Source organism: Berghia stephanieae, chromosome 13 (genome assembly GCF_034508935.2).
Source record: "Berghia stephanieae isolate SIO BIC M18660-M18661 chromosome 13, UCSD_Bste_1.3, whole genome shotgun sequence".
NCBI lineage: Eukaryota > Metazoa > Mollusca > Gastropoda > Nudibranchia > Aeolidiidae > Berghia > Berghia stephanieae.
The window spans coordinates 32411709-32428818 of NC_088372.1; the positions used below are offsets into that span (position 1 = coordinate 32411709).

General features: G+C 33.8%; 1 protein-coding gene and 1 non-coding gene across 3 annotated transcripts; one reads left to right on the plus strand and one right to left on the minus strand.

Annotated features, from left to right (window-relative positions):
• Positions 1–1387: 1387 nt before the first annotated feature.
• Positions 1388–12379, minus strand: LOC144959186 (prohibitin 1-like). Of its 2 annotated transcripts, none has more exons than XM_078891729.1 (6): positions 12175–12379; positions 8176–8337; positions 7060–7202; positions 6003–6119; positions 4757–4852; positions 1388–2994 (listed from the first exon to the last, which is right to left on the minus strand). In XM_078891729.1, the coding sequence occupies exons 1-6, from the start codon at positions 12257–12259 to the stop codon at positions 2782–2784; spliced, it is 816 nt and encodes a 271-aa protein (XP_078747855.1). In that variant the 5' UTR covers positions 12260–12379; the 3' UTR covers positions 1388–2781. The 2 variants fall into 2 exon arrangements, with proteins under 2 accessions (XP_078747855.1, XP_078747856.1); XM_078891730.1 differs by lacking the exon at positions 1388–2994 and adding an exon at positions 3109–3180 and having other exon boundaries at positions 12175–12346.
• A 203-nt stretch (positions 12380–12582) lies between these two features.
• On the plus strand, positions 12583–12671 carry Trnay-gua (transfer RNA tyrosine (anticodon GUA)). Its single transcript is given in 2 exon segments — positions 12583–12619; positions 12636–12671. It is a non-coding gene; the product is annotated as a tRNA-Tyr (tRNA).
• Positions 12672–17110: the final 4439 nt, after the last annotated feature.

Below are 17110 nucleotides of genomic sequence, written 5' to 3' on the forward strand. Positions count from 1 at the left end.
GACCAACAGCAACATGTAGAACAAGACGATATAAAAAAATTTCTGACAGACAACACTGTTGACGGCCAGGTATTCATTTTACACCCCGAGTACGGTGAGAGAATATAATATGAGTAGAGTCTTCTCCAAGGACACAACTATGCCCCGAGTGAGGCTCGAACCCAGGACCTTCCAATCCGAAAGGGAGTGTCATACCACAAAATCACATAGCCTATCTTTGGTTTAAGTCAAAGCCACGTACTCCTCTACTTCATTCCATTGTCACGTTTGTTTGTTTTTAAGGGTATTATTATTATGGCGCTTGCAATACATTTGGGGTCATATCAGCGCCAGTAAAAAGGAAGGAAAATGATAGTAAAAACATTCTAGATGTACAATAGACAGGTAGATAACCACGCCTCTCGGACAATCGTCATAATGTAAACAAAGGCAGTGATTGGTACACACAGCAAACTACACAGGTTTTACTATCGATGGTATGTGTTTAAGTAAAATACCCACTGTTCTACCGATTGAGCAATAGAACTAACACAAAAAACTGTAAATTTAAACGTTCATAATCTGATCGAGAAACTCGTGTGATAACTAGTACCCATTTGGCGGTATAAAAACAATAACAATGATCAGAGAGAGAGGTCGATTTCATTCACTTTACTGTTTATAAACAAACAACCAAATTTGTCCGATCACGTGTGAGGGTGTATCACACATTCCATATTTTGATTGGTCAAAAATCTACTGGTTAATTAAAAGGAAGGAGGAAAAAGTAAGACAAAAGGAAATGGATCAAATAGGGAGCAGATGTAGATTCCAAGAGCACACTATCAGTGTACTTAGTTTGAGATCACCTTAAAGTCTCACCCAGACACCAGCACAAGATCCCACTAAGAGGAACACACTCAAATGTTTACAAATCAAATGTAAAACAAAACAAAAAAACAGTACACAAAAGAGATGATTTACAATGAAAAAAATTATCAACTCCCCAAACGATAACTATACATTCGATTGTATTCCTTCAAGCCAAGGTCTCCGGCCAGGACAAAACATAAGTAATCTCATTCCAAGACAAAGACAGAAAGCAAATTGAACAACAAATATAGGGATATAGAAGACACAGCAAATACCTTCCCGCCCACAAGAGGAGGTCAGGAACTCCACCCATGATTCCATTGTCAAGAGACGTGAGGTAAGAAAAAGTGCTTTATCCGGTTTATCCATTTGATAAATGAACATGCCCATTTGTTTGCCTTTTGTCATAAGAGGAAATGCAAACTCAAGTCACCAATGCCATTTTATCAACTAAGGACACGAATTTTTTGTGTTTAAAGAAATTTTTAAAAAACAACAAAAACATTAATAACAAAAAAAAAACCAACAAACACAATCAATATGTATAAACTTTATTTTCAACTAGTACATCAACAACTTACAACTACTCTCATTCTAACGCTACCTGGACCATTCCAATACATTTTGAAGAACTTTCATCATAGATATTTCAAAATGAAAATAACATTTCATTTTATTTTAAATGTAACAAAAAAAAAAAAAAGGTCATTCAGTCCAAAGTTTTGAATTGAAAAATAAACTGATCAATAAAAGAAAAGTCAAAGGTCATCGATAATCATCTCTTTCTGGATAAACCTCATTTGTTAATGATCAAAATTACGTGGATAAAAAAAATTGTATAAATCACATACTCTGTAAAAAAAACAACACAGAATATCAACAATTTGACAATCACATTTTAGTTGTACGCAACAACAGAAAAATATATTTTGATTTGAAAAAAAAAAAAAATAATAATGGAAAACAAAATTCTTTAAATGCTAAAAAATGATTCCTTTCTCTGTAAATTGTCAATTTTTACCGTAAGATGTTTCAGAATAGATAAAGACTTGCCATGCTTGCCTTCAAATTAAAAAAAAAATTTAAAAAAAAAAAGATTTAAGCATATTTAAAGGCAACAAAAAACAAAAACAAAAAACAAACAACAAAAATCAAAATAAAACAAAACAAGAAAAACAAATAATAAATAAAACTAAAACAAAAAAATACAACAAAAAAAACAACTAATTCAAATGGGGTAAAAATGGAATTTATAGACAGAAATTCAAAAAGTTGTTCAACGAAGCACTATTATCAACAGGTTTTTGGTTACTTTATTCCCTTCAAAATATGAACCACTAGCTTACACGTCAATGGCCAATTAATTACAGGTCTTCACAGAACAAGTAACATTCACATATTTTTGAATCATAAAAATCAACCATTTTTAATGTCCATTCCGATATGCAAAGGATAGGAAATTTCCATCCTGCATTATGCACGATTTGTACGACACAGGTTTTTGAGGCTTGTACCGAGCCATTTAAAAAACTACCAGTTCAAGGCAAATGTTTGACAAATAAATCATTTGGAAATTAATCTGTATAGATTTTTTTCTTTCTTTTCTTTTAAACGTAATTAACTCCTAAACATTATAAACACTTTCATATATTTAAAAAAAAAAAAAAAAAGAATTAATAAAAAAAAAAATCACTTTATTTTCATAATGTCACAACTTTGCAAATGAACCAAAGTGGTAGAGAACAGGGAGGCATAAATACCGTTTAGCAACTCAAAACCAGTTTTGTTCCCAAAAAGCACTAGTCCCCATCCCTAAAATATGTCTTGTCCCTGAGGCTACAATATTATTCTCTGTACATTGTATTCCAGCCAACATCTTTCAAAACCCTTTACAAATAATACGATTTATAAATCCCCCCTTGTCTCCGTTTACTGAGGCAAGGACAAGAGAGTCTGTTGTCCCTGGGGCAGATACATGACATTCCTAGACTTGGACATCTGGTAAGCGATATCTTCGGCAGCCTCCAACTTCCTCAGCTCCACCAAACCTTCACCAGCACTTCCAAAGGCTTTGGCAAGGAGGGCAGCAGCCGTGGATTCTCCCTCTGCCGAAATAATGGCTGCTTTTTTCTGTTGCTCTGCCTACGAAAAGAGATTACAGAATTAATGAGTAACATATATATATATTTTTAAAAAGTACCAGGTGCCTCAAAAAGATTAACGATGGTTTTCTAACACTGGACAGAACAAAATATGCTAATATTCATCATTTTATGCTAATTGTTCTCCCTCTGCCGAAATAATGGCTGATTTTTTCTGTTGCTCTGCCTATGAAAAGAGATTACAGAATTAATGAGTAACCTTTTTTTTTAAGTACCAGGTGCCTCATTAAGATTCACATGGTTTTCTATCGCTGGACAGAACAAAATATGCTAATATTCATCATTTTATGCTAATTGTCAAACTAGCTGTAACAATAGTAGGTAAAATCATCAGGTGATCCCAATTTTTCCAAAAATGGCAAGTGAAAAGGGATTATCTAAGTTTAATCATAATCACCATCATAATAATTGGTGGCACAAGTGCTATGCCTGAGTGCTAACAGTTGTGGTTTGCGGTTGGGTAAAAGTTGAATTGCCCATAATGGCATTTGATTTGATTGTAGACGGCAGAAAGCCAGGGTTGTTTCAGACAACTGTCCAATGTAGGTAAACCAAGTGATCAAATGTACATTTATTATTATTAAGCGCTTTGAAGCTTCGGCACAAGCGCTATATAAATGTACATTTATTATCAAAATGGACCCAATGGTGTCTGAGTCACAAAATTGTTCATCATTACCAAATGTAAATTTGAAAAAATATGGTGTTTTCAAACTTTCAAATTCTTTTTATAACATGAACAATATTCTCAGACCGTCTGTATGATGTGGAAATTAACATTAAAAAAAAAAAAAATCTGTAGATCTTCGAATTTCAGGATATCTCATATTTCTATGAATTGCTTTAAAATAAATATAACACCATTCGAACTGGTCACATGTCCAACAAGAACAACTAGACATACAACGTAATTCATGTATTCAAAGAGAAACCCACTCAAACACACCAATCAGCAAATTGAATCATTTTCAAGTATTCATATGCACCCTGCGTCATCAAAGACTGGAATGCCCTTCCTGAATATTTAGACCAATTCAAGCGAAGATTATCAAACTATTTCAGCTTAAACAACAACAATCTGTCGTCTTAAGGAAAAAGACTGTATGCAGCCTCTCATTGCAAGTAAACATACAGTCTTTTTCCTGAAGATGGCAGAAGACTGCCACATTCAACAAATCTCTCCGCCTTCAAATACAAATACTCAGAATTGAGTCGACTTCGAGTAACATTCAGATACAGATTTATTTACATTTCATGAAAAAATAATAACAATTTGAAACATTTTCCTCTAAAACCATGGTAAAAATGAATATTAATCTGGATTGAAAATACCTCCTAACAGAATTCAGCCAATTTGGCTATTAAAAAAAAAAAAAACCCTGTATATACTGACTAAATAGGTTTATGTAAATGTATTTTTTAAAATGTATTACGAAAATTTAATTATTTAACCCTCTCCTTACCAACAATAGGAAAATTGTCACATTCATTACGATACAACCAACATTTTTCTTATTCAAATTTCTTTTGTACAACACAACATTTAATGAAAATGAACAGTGTGTTGTAGATCATGTTTTGCTATAGAAATTATGTATCGCAAGAATTTTACTGCTATTATGTATGAGTGATAAAAAATATATTTTGTGTTAGTTGGGTGTGAAGTTTAGGGGAAATCTTGAAAATGGCTGGTGAGGTGAGGATTCAGGTTTCATAAGATACGTCTCTATAACTGTACACACCTTTTCTACAACGTATCTGGCCCTTTCTGCCTCCTGTTGTGCTACCTGTTTGGCCTCAACGGCCTCTGTGAACTCTCTGCTGAAGGTCAAATGGGTCTGGAGAAAAGTTAAATATTATACATGAATTCTAACCAAGATTATAGTACTTGAAAGTGTCTTAACCAGACTGCCATCTATTCAAACCAAAATAAGAGAAAATTATTGGGAATTGAGATTTGTTCAGAGATTTTCGGGCTGCACTGTATTAAAGAAAGAAACAAGCAAGGTGTGAGAAGTATCAAGTATTAATCGTTGAGCGCGGAGTGTGATTATTGTTTGTGGGCATTAATCAACAATGCGATAAATGGTATGATCTCTTCTTCAGACCTTTATGTCCCTTGTTCAGCTCCTGCTCCGGGTGGTGCAAAGTTGAGTTCTTGGAAAAGACTCTTTACTCATATTCTCTCACCCATGAATGTCCTTTGTCAAAAACCCCCCAAAAGAGCCTGAAATTTTTTCGGAACATGAAAATACATCATGCAAAGCCTCTCTTCATCAAATGTTGTTACCCTCAAATCATAAAAAATGATAAATATCCATCCAGCTCCCCTTTAACTGTTACCTTTAAACAACTAAAAAGTTCATCTTTGAAAAAAAAATTAAAAAACAATTTAAAAATCCAAAAATTCCAGACTCTTGCAAAAAACAAAAAAACAAAACAAAACAAAACAAAACGAGCCATTAGACCCATGGAGCCAGAGTTTATCCCGGATTCTATAGCGTGAAACGGACAATAGCAATTACTTGCTATCCTTTCGATAGGATGCTAGTCTATCGCAAGGTACTTTACACCAAATCTAACAGACTCAAAACAAAAAATAACAAAACCAAACCTGGTAGCGAGAAGATTTCAAAAAGTTGATTTTGAAGCTTTAACCGGAAAAGGTCGCCAATGTCTCAACGTACTCAGATTTAAAATGAGTACGTGGCCAATAATAGTATATTGTCAATTGAAGATAAAAAGGTGTAAATGTGCCTTGCGAGCATCGTGTCTCCTACATGTTTTAGCTGCTGTCAACTTGGAAATCCATGTAAAGTGCATTGAGCATATTCAGTGGATATTGCGTTACATACTTTTTTATTTTGTTTTGTATTTACTAATTGCTGTTATTAATTAAAATGTGTACCCTTAGACTACCTTGTGTTTGATTTATCTTCAGTGTCCTTCAGTATTCCTTTCATTAAGCTAGTCGCGGACAAAACTTACAATGGAAATGTCGTCAAGAATGAGGCCAAACTGAAGAGCTCGGTCCGTCAACTCAGCACTGACTTTCTGGGACACAATCTCTCTCTGGGTGATCAGATCACTGGCATCAAACTGGGCCTGGGATGAATAAAAGCAAACAATCACAAACCTATTTCATATATCCTTTCTGTTAATCAGAGATTTCTAATAGGTAGACAGATGAGAGGAGAGAAAATAAAAGAAAAAAAAAGAAAGAAAGACAATACTCTTTAAAAATGACAGAAAACTAATATAGAAATATGATAATGCTAATAATATGATAATTCAAAGCTATTTAAAAGTAAGAATTTGACAGATCCATAATAAAACGCTCAAGAAAAGATTTAGCCAGATGATAAAAAGATACAATTTAGCTAGGCTTTGGAGCTCTGATCAAGTAACTAGGAATTTCAACAAATTTCCCTCAGTAAAGATAACACCCAAGCCGAGGTATTCCATTCTATCAAAAATCAAATATTACAATATTTTGGATCTAAGCAATGTCCATTATACAAATCAAATAAAGCATTCAATATAATTTTACCTTCAGATGGTGGAAATGTAGTGATTTCATTATTGTCAACAGAAAATCATATATCATAACATCTGACAAATCTTTTATGAATAACATTGCAACTGGCCTGATAATAGTGTGATGACTGTCATCATCATAATAATAATAATAATAATAATAATAATAATAATAATAATAATAATAATAATAATAATAATAATGCAGAAAACTTATATAGCGCTATAACTCCTTGACTCCAGACTTTAAGCGCTTAAATTACAAATTACTTGGGCTGAAACATACTCATTCACACACACACAAGATAACAAAACACAAACTAGACACCTATCTTGCTTCTCATATCATCTACTAAAATCGAAACAGATATGTTATAAGCGAACGTTTAAAAATAAACAAAGATTCTTTTTCATGAATGCTCTGTCATAAGAAAGAAAGAGAAATTGCCGTATCAAATTCCAAAGAGCAGTTGTCCCATAATCTATTCATATTATGAAAGAGACTTACTACAACAGCCTTCAAGACTTCTTGTGTGATAGAGGGCAGGACTCTTTCATCGTAGTCGATACCCAAGTTGGTGAAAATCTTTGGTAAGGATGGGATGTGGGGACGGAACAGAATTCTCAAGGTGATGTTGACGTTCTGTAAATCTGTTGTTTTTTGTTTTATTAAATAAATAGATAAAATCATACAAAATGAAAAAATAAAAGAATTTAAAAAAGAAAAAAGAAAAGTAAAACACAAACAAAAACATAATATTTCAAAAGTATAAGATGCTAACACGGTAAATTGCTAGAGGATATATATTTGGAAAAGGCAGCTGTTTACAAAATCGTAATTTTCAGAAAAAAATCAGTACCAGGATAAAATGTATGATTCTTCTTACTTTTACTAGTTATAATCATCCACTATAAAATGCTTAGGGTCAATTGCAGGGGAGTTTTATTTGATCACACATCTTTCATCAATGTCTATTTATTTGGCTATAAATTATATAATATTTGAAAGCTGTTGGGGCGAATAGAAATCAGGATTCAGCTCACAATACAAAGTACTAGTCAATGAGCTTTCCATTGCAACACAAACGAATAATCATTAAGACATACACATGTGCGCACACAAACTCTTCAAGAGTTTAAAAATCAAAAAGATTTTAGAATAATTTAGAAGTTTATCGTACTCCCCTCAATGAAATCAACCCATATTAATTATTCTGAAATTGGATTTTTAAAATATCACATAATTCTCACTAACACGATACTGTTTTGGGAGGTCCTGATATAATTTCAATTGGCATAGCTTGCTTCACATGCAAAGGGACTGAGGTTGATCGCAGATGATGAAGTTGAGATTTTTCCTTCTGACCCCCTGTCCATCCAGCAGTGATTGGGTAACTGAGTCTGTTAGATTTGGTGGAAAGTACTTTTTGATAGACTAGCGTCCTAACAAAAGAGTAGCAAGCAGTTGCTATTGTGTACGTTTCGTGCTGTAGGAACCAGGATAAACTCTGGCTTAATGAGCAATGACTCTGAAGGACTACTACTTAATATTGACTTAAGTGGCTGATTACCCACTGATCAAATCTGGCAAATTTACAGTATACATCGATAAATGTGATCTTACCTTTACTTCCAGTGATTGTGGGTATATTTCTGGGCTTGGATCGAATGTCGTAAATGATTGGTTTCTGTACCCATGGGACAAGGAAATGTGTTCCCTCTCCGACAACCTCTTCTTGCACCCCACGAAGACGGTCGAAAATTACAGCTCTCTGACCACCGTCGACTGCGGACAGAATATATATGAAATTTAAGCATTGTACAGCTATGAATCTTGTCAAAAGGAAAGTATAAATATGTGGCCTGGTGGTATGACACTCGCTTTCAGATCGGAAGGTCGCGAGTTCGAGCCTCACTCAGCGCATAGTTGAGTCCTTGGAAAAGGTCTTTACTCACATTCTCTCATCGTACTCAGGTGTAAAATGAGTACAAGACCGTTAACAGTGTTTTCTCTGTCCGAAAAAATTGTAATATCGCCTAGCAGGCGTCATGTCTCGTCCTAAATAAGTGTTGCTGTTGGCCAGGGATCCCTTGTAAAGCGCTTTGAGCATGTTTAGTGGACATTGCATAAAGGCTCAATTTAATCCAAGATTTATGAAAATAAAACTAAAAACTTTGTAAGTAACCCAACTAGATTGTCAGCAGTTGAATACAATCTATGTGTAAAAAGCACCATCCACACAGTACAATGATTTATTGAGATGGATATAATATAATAATAAAGGAAGTGTCAATTTCCAAGGAGTGAGTCCTTGGTAGTTGACAGTTCATCAACTGCCAAGGAGTTAAATTGGAACTCTTCAGCTGCTTGTGGTGATTTCAGTCGAGCCTCCATTTCATACGAATCTCGAATCACGTCACTTTCTACTTTCTTCGATTCACTCATTTCTTGTCAATCGTTGTGGAAAGGATCAAGTCAACACTTGTTGTTGGCATTTGTTTTTACTTGTCATGTCTTTTTACGAATTCCAAGACAAGTTAAAATTCAAAACAAAACTTACTGTTGATTTCGGATTCAGCAAAAAAAAACAAAAAACAACAGAATGACGAAGTGGCAAATCTCTGCCAAGCCCTAGATTAAAAAAGAAAAGTAAGATTTCCTTTATTTTAAAGGAAATATACTGCACATCGTCTTAATAAGGAACAATTAATGTAAAACATTTGTGCAACAAGATCAATCCGTGGCAGTTAATAGTAATAGTAAATAGTTGACGATTTACCAACTGACAAAAAGAGGAAATATGAGAGAGAGAGAGAGAAAGAGAGAGAGAGTGAGAGAGAGAGAGAGAGAGAGAGAAGAGTAAGAGAGTATTAATAAATATTAATATTTATTAATATTAATAACATCACTGTGGCAATACATCACTTCATGACACTAAGACTAAATGTACTCCGTGGCAGTTAAAAGTACACATGGTAGTTGATGAAAGGAAACGGTCCTTGGCAATTGACGATTTGACAACTGTCATGGTCCTTGGCAATTGACGCTCCCTATAATAAAACGAAAAAAATCGCTATCGAAGTTTCTAACAAAAGGCTGTCATTATTCCCAGACGCCTGTCTGGGGATAATAAAAGTTCGTTATCCCCAGACAGGTGTCTGGGGATAACCAATTTTTGTTATCCCCAGACACCTGTCTGAGGATACTATCCCCAGACGCATGTAGCAAGTGGGCAGAAAGATTTTATGCAAAATGCCAAACTAGGCGTGAAAAATACCAAATATTCTGGAAAAAATACTAGTGGTTGTGTCCCAAAACAGTTAATATATCAAGTGATATTTAACACAAGATGAAAGTAAATAGTGATCAAATGTCAAATCCAGCTCTTTAAAAAAAAATATTTTAAAGCAAATGGATCAATGAAATTTCTTTTGTTACTTTGATCTGAAAACGTCAAACTGGCAATTCGACTTCTTATTTTCAACCAGGAAGAAAGTTGTTAATCATCAAATCTGTTCATAGTCCACCAACCATTTAAATTTTCATTACCAACCTACCTGATAACTTTATTGATCATCTCTTGTTTCTATAATTTGCTCATTCTGGCCACAATTTTGGGGACGACCGGGAATAATTTTTATGTCGCGGACGAATTCCTAGGCCATGGTGTTGTTCGCCCCAAAGCCCAAAACCCACATCTGTTAGTTTCCTGTCTGCTTCGCACAAGACAATACAATTTAGTATCACACGTCCACAAAACTCGATCCAACAACATATTTTTATTCGAATCAGAGATGAAATTAACTACCAAAACAAGGAAGCAAAAATGGTGGAAATATGTTTAGCTCATATATGAATTTAAAATATTCCGATAGCGGTGTGGATAGGCAGCTCAGTGGGTAAGGCCACCTTTCATTTTACTCCTTTTAGCTGCGCAGATTCGACCCAGTCGCGACCGCCCCCCCCCACTCATTTTTTTTTTTTTTAACTTTTCTTTCTTTCTTCCCAATTGATTTTCATTGTTTTCACTTTTGTTCCGAGTTCCGAGCAAGAGTTTTTTTTTAATCAGTTGAATTTTTTATTTCTCCGATAATATTATTTCATTATTTAATTTGCTCTAGATCTATTATTGTTTTTTTTTTTTTTTTGGTCAATGATAATAATAATAATAATAATAATAATAATAATAATAATAATAATAATAATGATAATAATAATAATAATTGTAATATTTGTTATTATTATTACTATTACCATCATAATCATTATTATATTATTATCAATAATAGTATTATTTTTATTATTAATACTCTTATTATCATACTATTACTATTATTATTATTATTATTATTATTATTATTATTATTATTATTATTATTATTATTTATTATTATAATTGTTATTATTATTATTATTATTATTATTATTATTATTATTATTATTATTATTATTATTATTGTTAACACTATTCCCTTCTCCGAGGGAAATCTCTCTTTTTCTTTTTTTTTTTATATTTTGACCTAAACCTTAGAGTTTTTTGTTTGCTAAACCTTTATGTAAATGTTCCGTTTCTGAGCATGAATTTCTTAAATTGTTTTTATTTTTAAAACAATTATTGTTTTTATTTTTAAAACAATTATTGTTTTTTTTTCTCCTCTATCTGACCATTTGGTCGCTCTCTGAATTTTTCTGTTTGTTTGCTTTTTAATTATTTATTCTTTTTAGACACTATTTGAGATCGGAGTGGGGACAAATATATTTGCTAGAAACTAGAAAAAAAAAACAAGAGAGAGAGAGAGAGAGAGAGAGAGAGAGAGAGAGAGAGAGAGAGAGAGAGAGAGAGAGAGAGAGAGAGAGAGAGAGAGAGAGAGTCTAATAATAAAAAAAAGAGGTGGGGGGAGGATGGATGGGACATTTATCCCTTTCAACGTTCTGTAAAAAGAAGACGGAATTAAAAAAAAAAAATAAATAAATAAATAAAGTGACGTTACCAGGATTCGAACCCACAACGTCGATTATCGTCAAACTTCCAGGGCAGACGACTAAACCATTCGGCCATGACACCCACTTCGAAGTCGACGCATATTGTGTATATGTAGTAACAACTGATTTTAATGTTGGTTAATTTTATGTTTTTATAGATATTTTATTAACTTTCCTTATTTCTATGTGCATCTGGAAACATTCCATATTCTGGAATGTGGATAATTGTTTAAAAGAGCGGAGTTTCAAATATGCGTCTGGGGATAATGAAAATTCGTTATCCCCAGACAGGTGTCTGGGGATAACAAATTTTTATTATCCCCAGACAGGTGTCTGGGGATAATCACAGCGCTAACAAAAAGGCGAAAATGAATCTGAAAAGGCTTCGAAACCGTACAAACAATGAAAGTTTCTGCAACAGTTTTAATTTCCTCTACCCTAAATTTTAAAAACCAAAGAGTTGATCAGTCAATAGAATGGACAAAATAAAACAAAAGAACTTCAAGTAGGTATTCCAGACCAAAATTTAGATTGCTTTGGCTTTAGTTCAAGTTTATTTTCCTGAGTCCTGAGGATCAGACTAAGCGGTCGGAGAAATAGAGCCGCCCTAACTTTAAAGTTAAAGTAAATATTATTTACCATTATACAATGCAGAATCAACTACACCTCCTGTGATTGCAAGAGCGATGCCAATTTTTCCAAGATTTCCGAATATTTTAGACATTGTCTAAGTGTTTTTATTCTGAAGTCAAAATGATGAAATTTGTCCTCTACAGATGAACAAATGATTCTGTAAGCATTGGCTGTTGGACTTGTGTGACACCGGAAACGGAATCACTACACTGGTACTGAAAACGAAAGTGAAAGGAACCAAAAGAATCTTGCATTGTAGATTAGAATAGGTGACAAATCAACCCCTGACAACGTTTACACATAACTACATTTAAATCCTTTTAAACTGTCAACAGATTAAAACAATTAAATATAAATTAGCCAAAAAAAATTATTTTATAAATCATATACAAATAATGACCTAAAGCACCGTGTCTCGCGATAGCTCAGTTGGCAGAGCGGAGGACTGTAGACGATATGCAATAGCTATCCTTAGGTCGCTGGTTCGATTCCGGCTCGCGAGAATTTTTTTTTTTTTTTTATTATGGGTATCTTTTTTCTTCACTCTTCTCTTTTGTTTCGCTTACCTATTTTTATTCCGTTTTGTTTTCCAGTCTATTCCCTTTTTATCTTTTTTTTTTTTCAGCTTTGGTAATTTCGTACTTTATAAAGAATTGAACAAAATCGAATAGAAGCTTCAAAATGCGTCTAGGGTTCTAAATCCTTATTTGGCTACCAACTGAAAAAAAAAGAACAAACTGATAAAAGGTATCTACTCTATCCTTCTGTTCAGGTCATACACGTAGTAGCGGGTGGTTGGATGGGAGCATCACCCTTGAATCGTATACCTATGATGTTCGCATGGGTGTACGATCCGATAGTGATGTCGTTTCTTCTTCTCTTTACTAGCCTATCCTGCTTCTTTGGTTTGTGATTGTATTTTTGACAGGGGATATTTTTTTTCTGTAAATCTTCTGCCTGTTTGTTCTTGGTTATTTATAATTTAGCTTATGATATCTTTAGGTTATGATTTTGATTTACATTTGTACTATTTTTGTTAGATTGCTTGTTTTTTTGTTTCAGCGGTCTCTCATATAACCTCAATTGTGTTGGAAGAGACCTAAAGCAACAAACAAACAAACAAATACACGTAGTACAACTAAATTAGCGACAAGACAAAATTTAAAGAGAATGGCACACTCCCTGCCAATTGGATTCAATAGTCGGATGTCACGTCGCCCAGCAACGGCGGCCATCGTGGTTCTAAACAAAGAAAATCGGTACTTTTTAATAATAATAATAATAATAATAATAATAATAATAATAATAATAATAATAATAATAATAATAATAATAATAATAATAATAATAATAATAATAATAATAATAATACTTTATTGCATCCCAAAAAGGAAATTTTTTGTACAGACGTGTTATAATTTACACAATAAGATAAAAATACAATGGAAATAGGGTGTATATATAAAAAAAAGGAGTAGCTCTATAACCAGAGCTGCGCTTTATAATATGAATAATATCAACACTGTAAAATAGTTAAAACTGTCACTATAAATTGAAAATTGAAAAGATTGCAAAACAAATAAATTAATAAATTAATATTTATATTTAAAAAAAGTAAAAATGAGAAATAATTATATAAAATGATTATGGCTTGTTGTTATAAAGCCTAATACTGGACGGCAGAAAAGATTTTCGGTGTCTCTCGTTTTCGTTGAAATAGAGAAAGGGCGACCACTTCTTTCTGACATAATAATTGATGGTCTTAGTGGATGATACTGGTCATTTAATATTTTAGTTATTTTATTTATACAAAATTTCTCGTATAAAAGATCTACATCGTCAACATCATTTATATAGCGTTTAATGGATTTTTTAATATTTGAATTTATATTGTTTCTTTCCACTGCTAAGCAATTGCCTCCCCAAGCTGTTATACAAAATGACAAAACACTTTCGATTACTGCTCTATAAAATAATGTGCAGAGGGTTTTATCTATTCTAAACTGAGAGAGTTTTGATAAAAAATATGTACGTCTGCACATCTTATGCCTAATTATTTTCAAGTGTTCATCCCACTTGAGCCTGTCATCAATCGTTACACCAAGGTATTTGTAGTGAGGAACTCGCTGGACGAATTGGTCCTTTAATTTTAACGGTTCTATCGGTTCCTTCACTCTCCTAAAGTCAATCACTAGCTCCTTTGTCTTGCTTATGTTAAGCTCTAGGTGGTGGGCATCACACCAAGACACAAATCTATCAATTTCTTGCCTATAAGCCACTTCGTTGCCATTTGTTATGAGGCCTTGAAGAGCGGTGTCATCTGCAAACTTTATTAAAGGTACACTCAGGTTTTGACTTCTACAGTCATTCGTGTATATTGTGAATAATACAGGAGACAATACACAACCTTGAGGAGCACCAGTATTTGTAGTTATACAGGAAGATTTGTTTTGTCCTAATTGAACATATTGTGCTCTCTCCGTAAGAAATTCGAGCACCCAAGCAATTATATACTTGTTTAAATTCAGACTAGTCAATTTTTGAACAACCAACTGAGGTTGCATTGTATTGAACGCTGAAGAAAAATCTGCAAAAAGCAATCTGTAATAGCTCCTAGCGTGATCTAGATGCCTGTAGATGTTGTTAGTAAACAGCAAAATGGCATCCTCTACGCCACGTCCTGGTTTGTAAGCAAATTGATGACTATCACTCAGTGGCATAAACTGATTCCTAATTTTAACAAGAACAAGTTTTTCTAAAGATTTCATGACTATTGAAGTCAGCGCAACAGGTCTGAGATCGTTCATAGTTTCAAGTTTTTCTTTTTTAGAACAGGAATAATTTTTGAAGTTTTCCAAATTTCAGGGATCGAAACGCATTGGAGGACCAGTTAAAAATATGTGTATAAATGGGGGAAAGCTGATGGGCACATTCTTTTAATAGTTTTCCTTTCAATCCATCCGGCCCAGCAGCCTTCCTCTCGTTTAGTTTCGAAAATACGAATCTCGTTTCCTCTTCACTGACCTCAATAGTCATTTCATCTTCCAAAGCCCTGTCTAATTTATGTTTTTCATTTTCAATATCAAATTTGTTTGCTGTGTCGAAACGTGAATAAAATTTATTTAAAGTTTCAATTTCGATATCTTCTGATATAATCGTGGGCTTTGGATTATAGTTAACAGCAGTTTTAAGCCCCCGCCACGTGTCCCGTATATCCCCAGAAGAAAAGCATTTTTCAATTTTATTTTTGTACTTGTCTCTACAACTAGATATTACCCTCTTTATCTCTTTTTGTTTTGTTTTCAGATCTTTTTTGTTTCCACTAGTATAGAGAGTTTTCTTTTGGTTCAATAAAAGTTTTAGATCTTTTGTTATCCAAGGCTTGTTGTTAGGATAATATTTTATTTCTTTTTTACAAGACACTAGCTGTTCACAGAATTTTAAATACTCACTCACACAGTCATTTAGCTCATCCACACTATCACATGATTCGATAAAAACATTCCAGTCAGTGCATTCAAAACAACCACGCAAATCTTCACACACACTTCCGTTCCAGATCTGTACACTTTTCTTGACTGGTTTTACACGTTTAAAAACAGGGCGGTAGGTGGGGAGTAGCAAGAGCATGCAGTGGTCAGATAAACCTAATGGGGCACGGGGTAAACATTTGTAACTATTTTTAATATTACACAGGAATAAATCTAATGTTTTTTTTGTCCCTTGTCTCGCAGTCCACGTATTGATGAAGTCCCGGGAGAATGAAATCTTTACATTGGTTAAAATCGCCAGTGACCATCAATACGGCATCGGGTGACTTAATTTGAATGTCCTGTATTTCTTTCCTCAAAATATTTTTCGCTGTGGTGTTGTCTGATGATGGTGGAATGTAGACGTTGATGATGATGACATGAGTATATTCCCGGGGTAGATAATATGGTCGTGACGAAACAGTAATAAATTCAATATAGTCGTCACAATACATTTTCTTTATATGACAGTTATTGGGGTGGCACCATTTGTTGTTAATATATGTGCACACCCCACCCCCAGTTCGTTTATTTACATTAGTCCGATCTCCTCGAAATAGTGAATATTGTTCAATATTAAAACATGATGATGGTATGTGAGGAGATAGCCAAGTCTCTGTTAACGCTATTATGGAGGCTTGACGATAGTCACTATTAAAACGACACAGTGAAAACAGTTCATCAATTTTATTTTTCAGTGATCTTACATTACCTGTCACTACACAGGGTAAAAATGGACGAAAAGGCCGTCTGTTAAATTTTGTTTTTATTCCTCCTTTTCTCCCCCTCTTTCTTACTTTAATAAACGATGTGTCAATAGTGGGTGGTGGGGGTGACACGGGTTGGAGGGATCGGAGAGTCTCTGGAGTATAAGTTATCGATAGGCTTTTGGCAGCAAAATTACAGGCTAAAACACCATTTATGCTTATAAATATACTAATAAATATAAAAATCAGGAACAATATATACTTCACATCCATTTTGAATAAAAATTAGGCGTAAATTCCGGCGATTGAATGATAAATGAATAAAAATATGTGTAGAAAATAGGTAAACATTCACAACACGTCTGTTGTCGCCGGAAGCCAGCTGGCTTCTTCATGCTGGCTAGAACTTTTCATAATATGTCTTGTGATCCGAATGTGTAAAAGTCAAAACATGGTCAGATTTATAATGTTTGTTTGTTTGTTTTTTTTTCTCTGGATACGCTTTTATGCTCGTCGGAGAAATATTTCAAAAGGGCGTCCGCCATTGTTCCGATAGTTTAGAGCCAGGTACTAAGTTACCATGCGTCATTACGAGGGAAGTGACGTAACGACTGTTGAAGCGTATTCTGTACGAGCTGCACTGGCTGCCTTTACTGTCAAGGAAAGAATAATTTTTAAGATTGCTCTGTTTTGTTGTAAAAGTCT

What these genes read in the sequence shown, in the direction of transcription:
- LOC144959186 (XM_078891729.1), bottom strand. Translation starts at nt 12,259, where the DNA reads ATGTCTAAAATATTCGGAAATCTTGGAAAAATTGGCATCGCTCTTGCA. An exon ending in TGATTCTGCATTGTATAATG is followed by an intron (nt 8,338 to 12,174) that starts GTAAATAATATT and finishes TTCTGTCCGCAG; the next exon opens with TCGACGGTGGTCAGAGAGCT. An exon ending in CACAATCACTGGAAGTAAAG is followed by an intron (nt 7,203 to 8,175) that starts GTAAGATCACAT and finishes AAAAAACAACAG; the next exon opens with ATTTACAGAACGTCAACATC.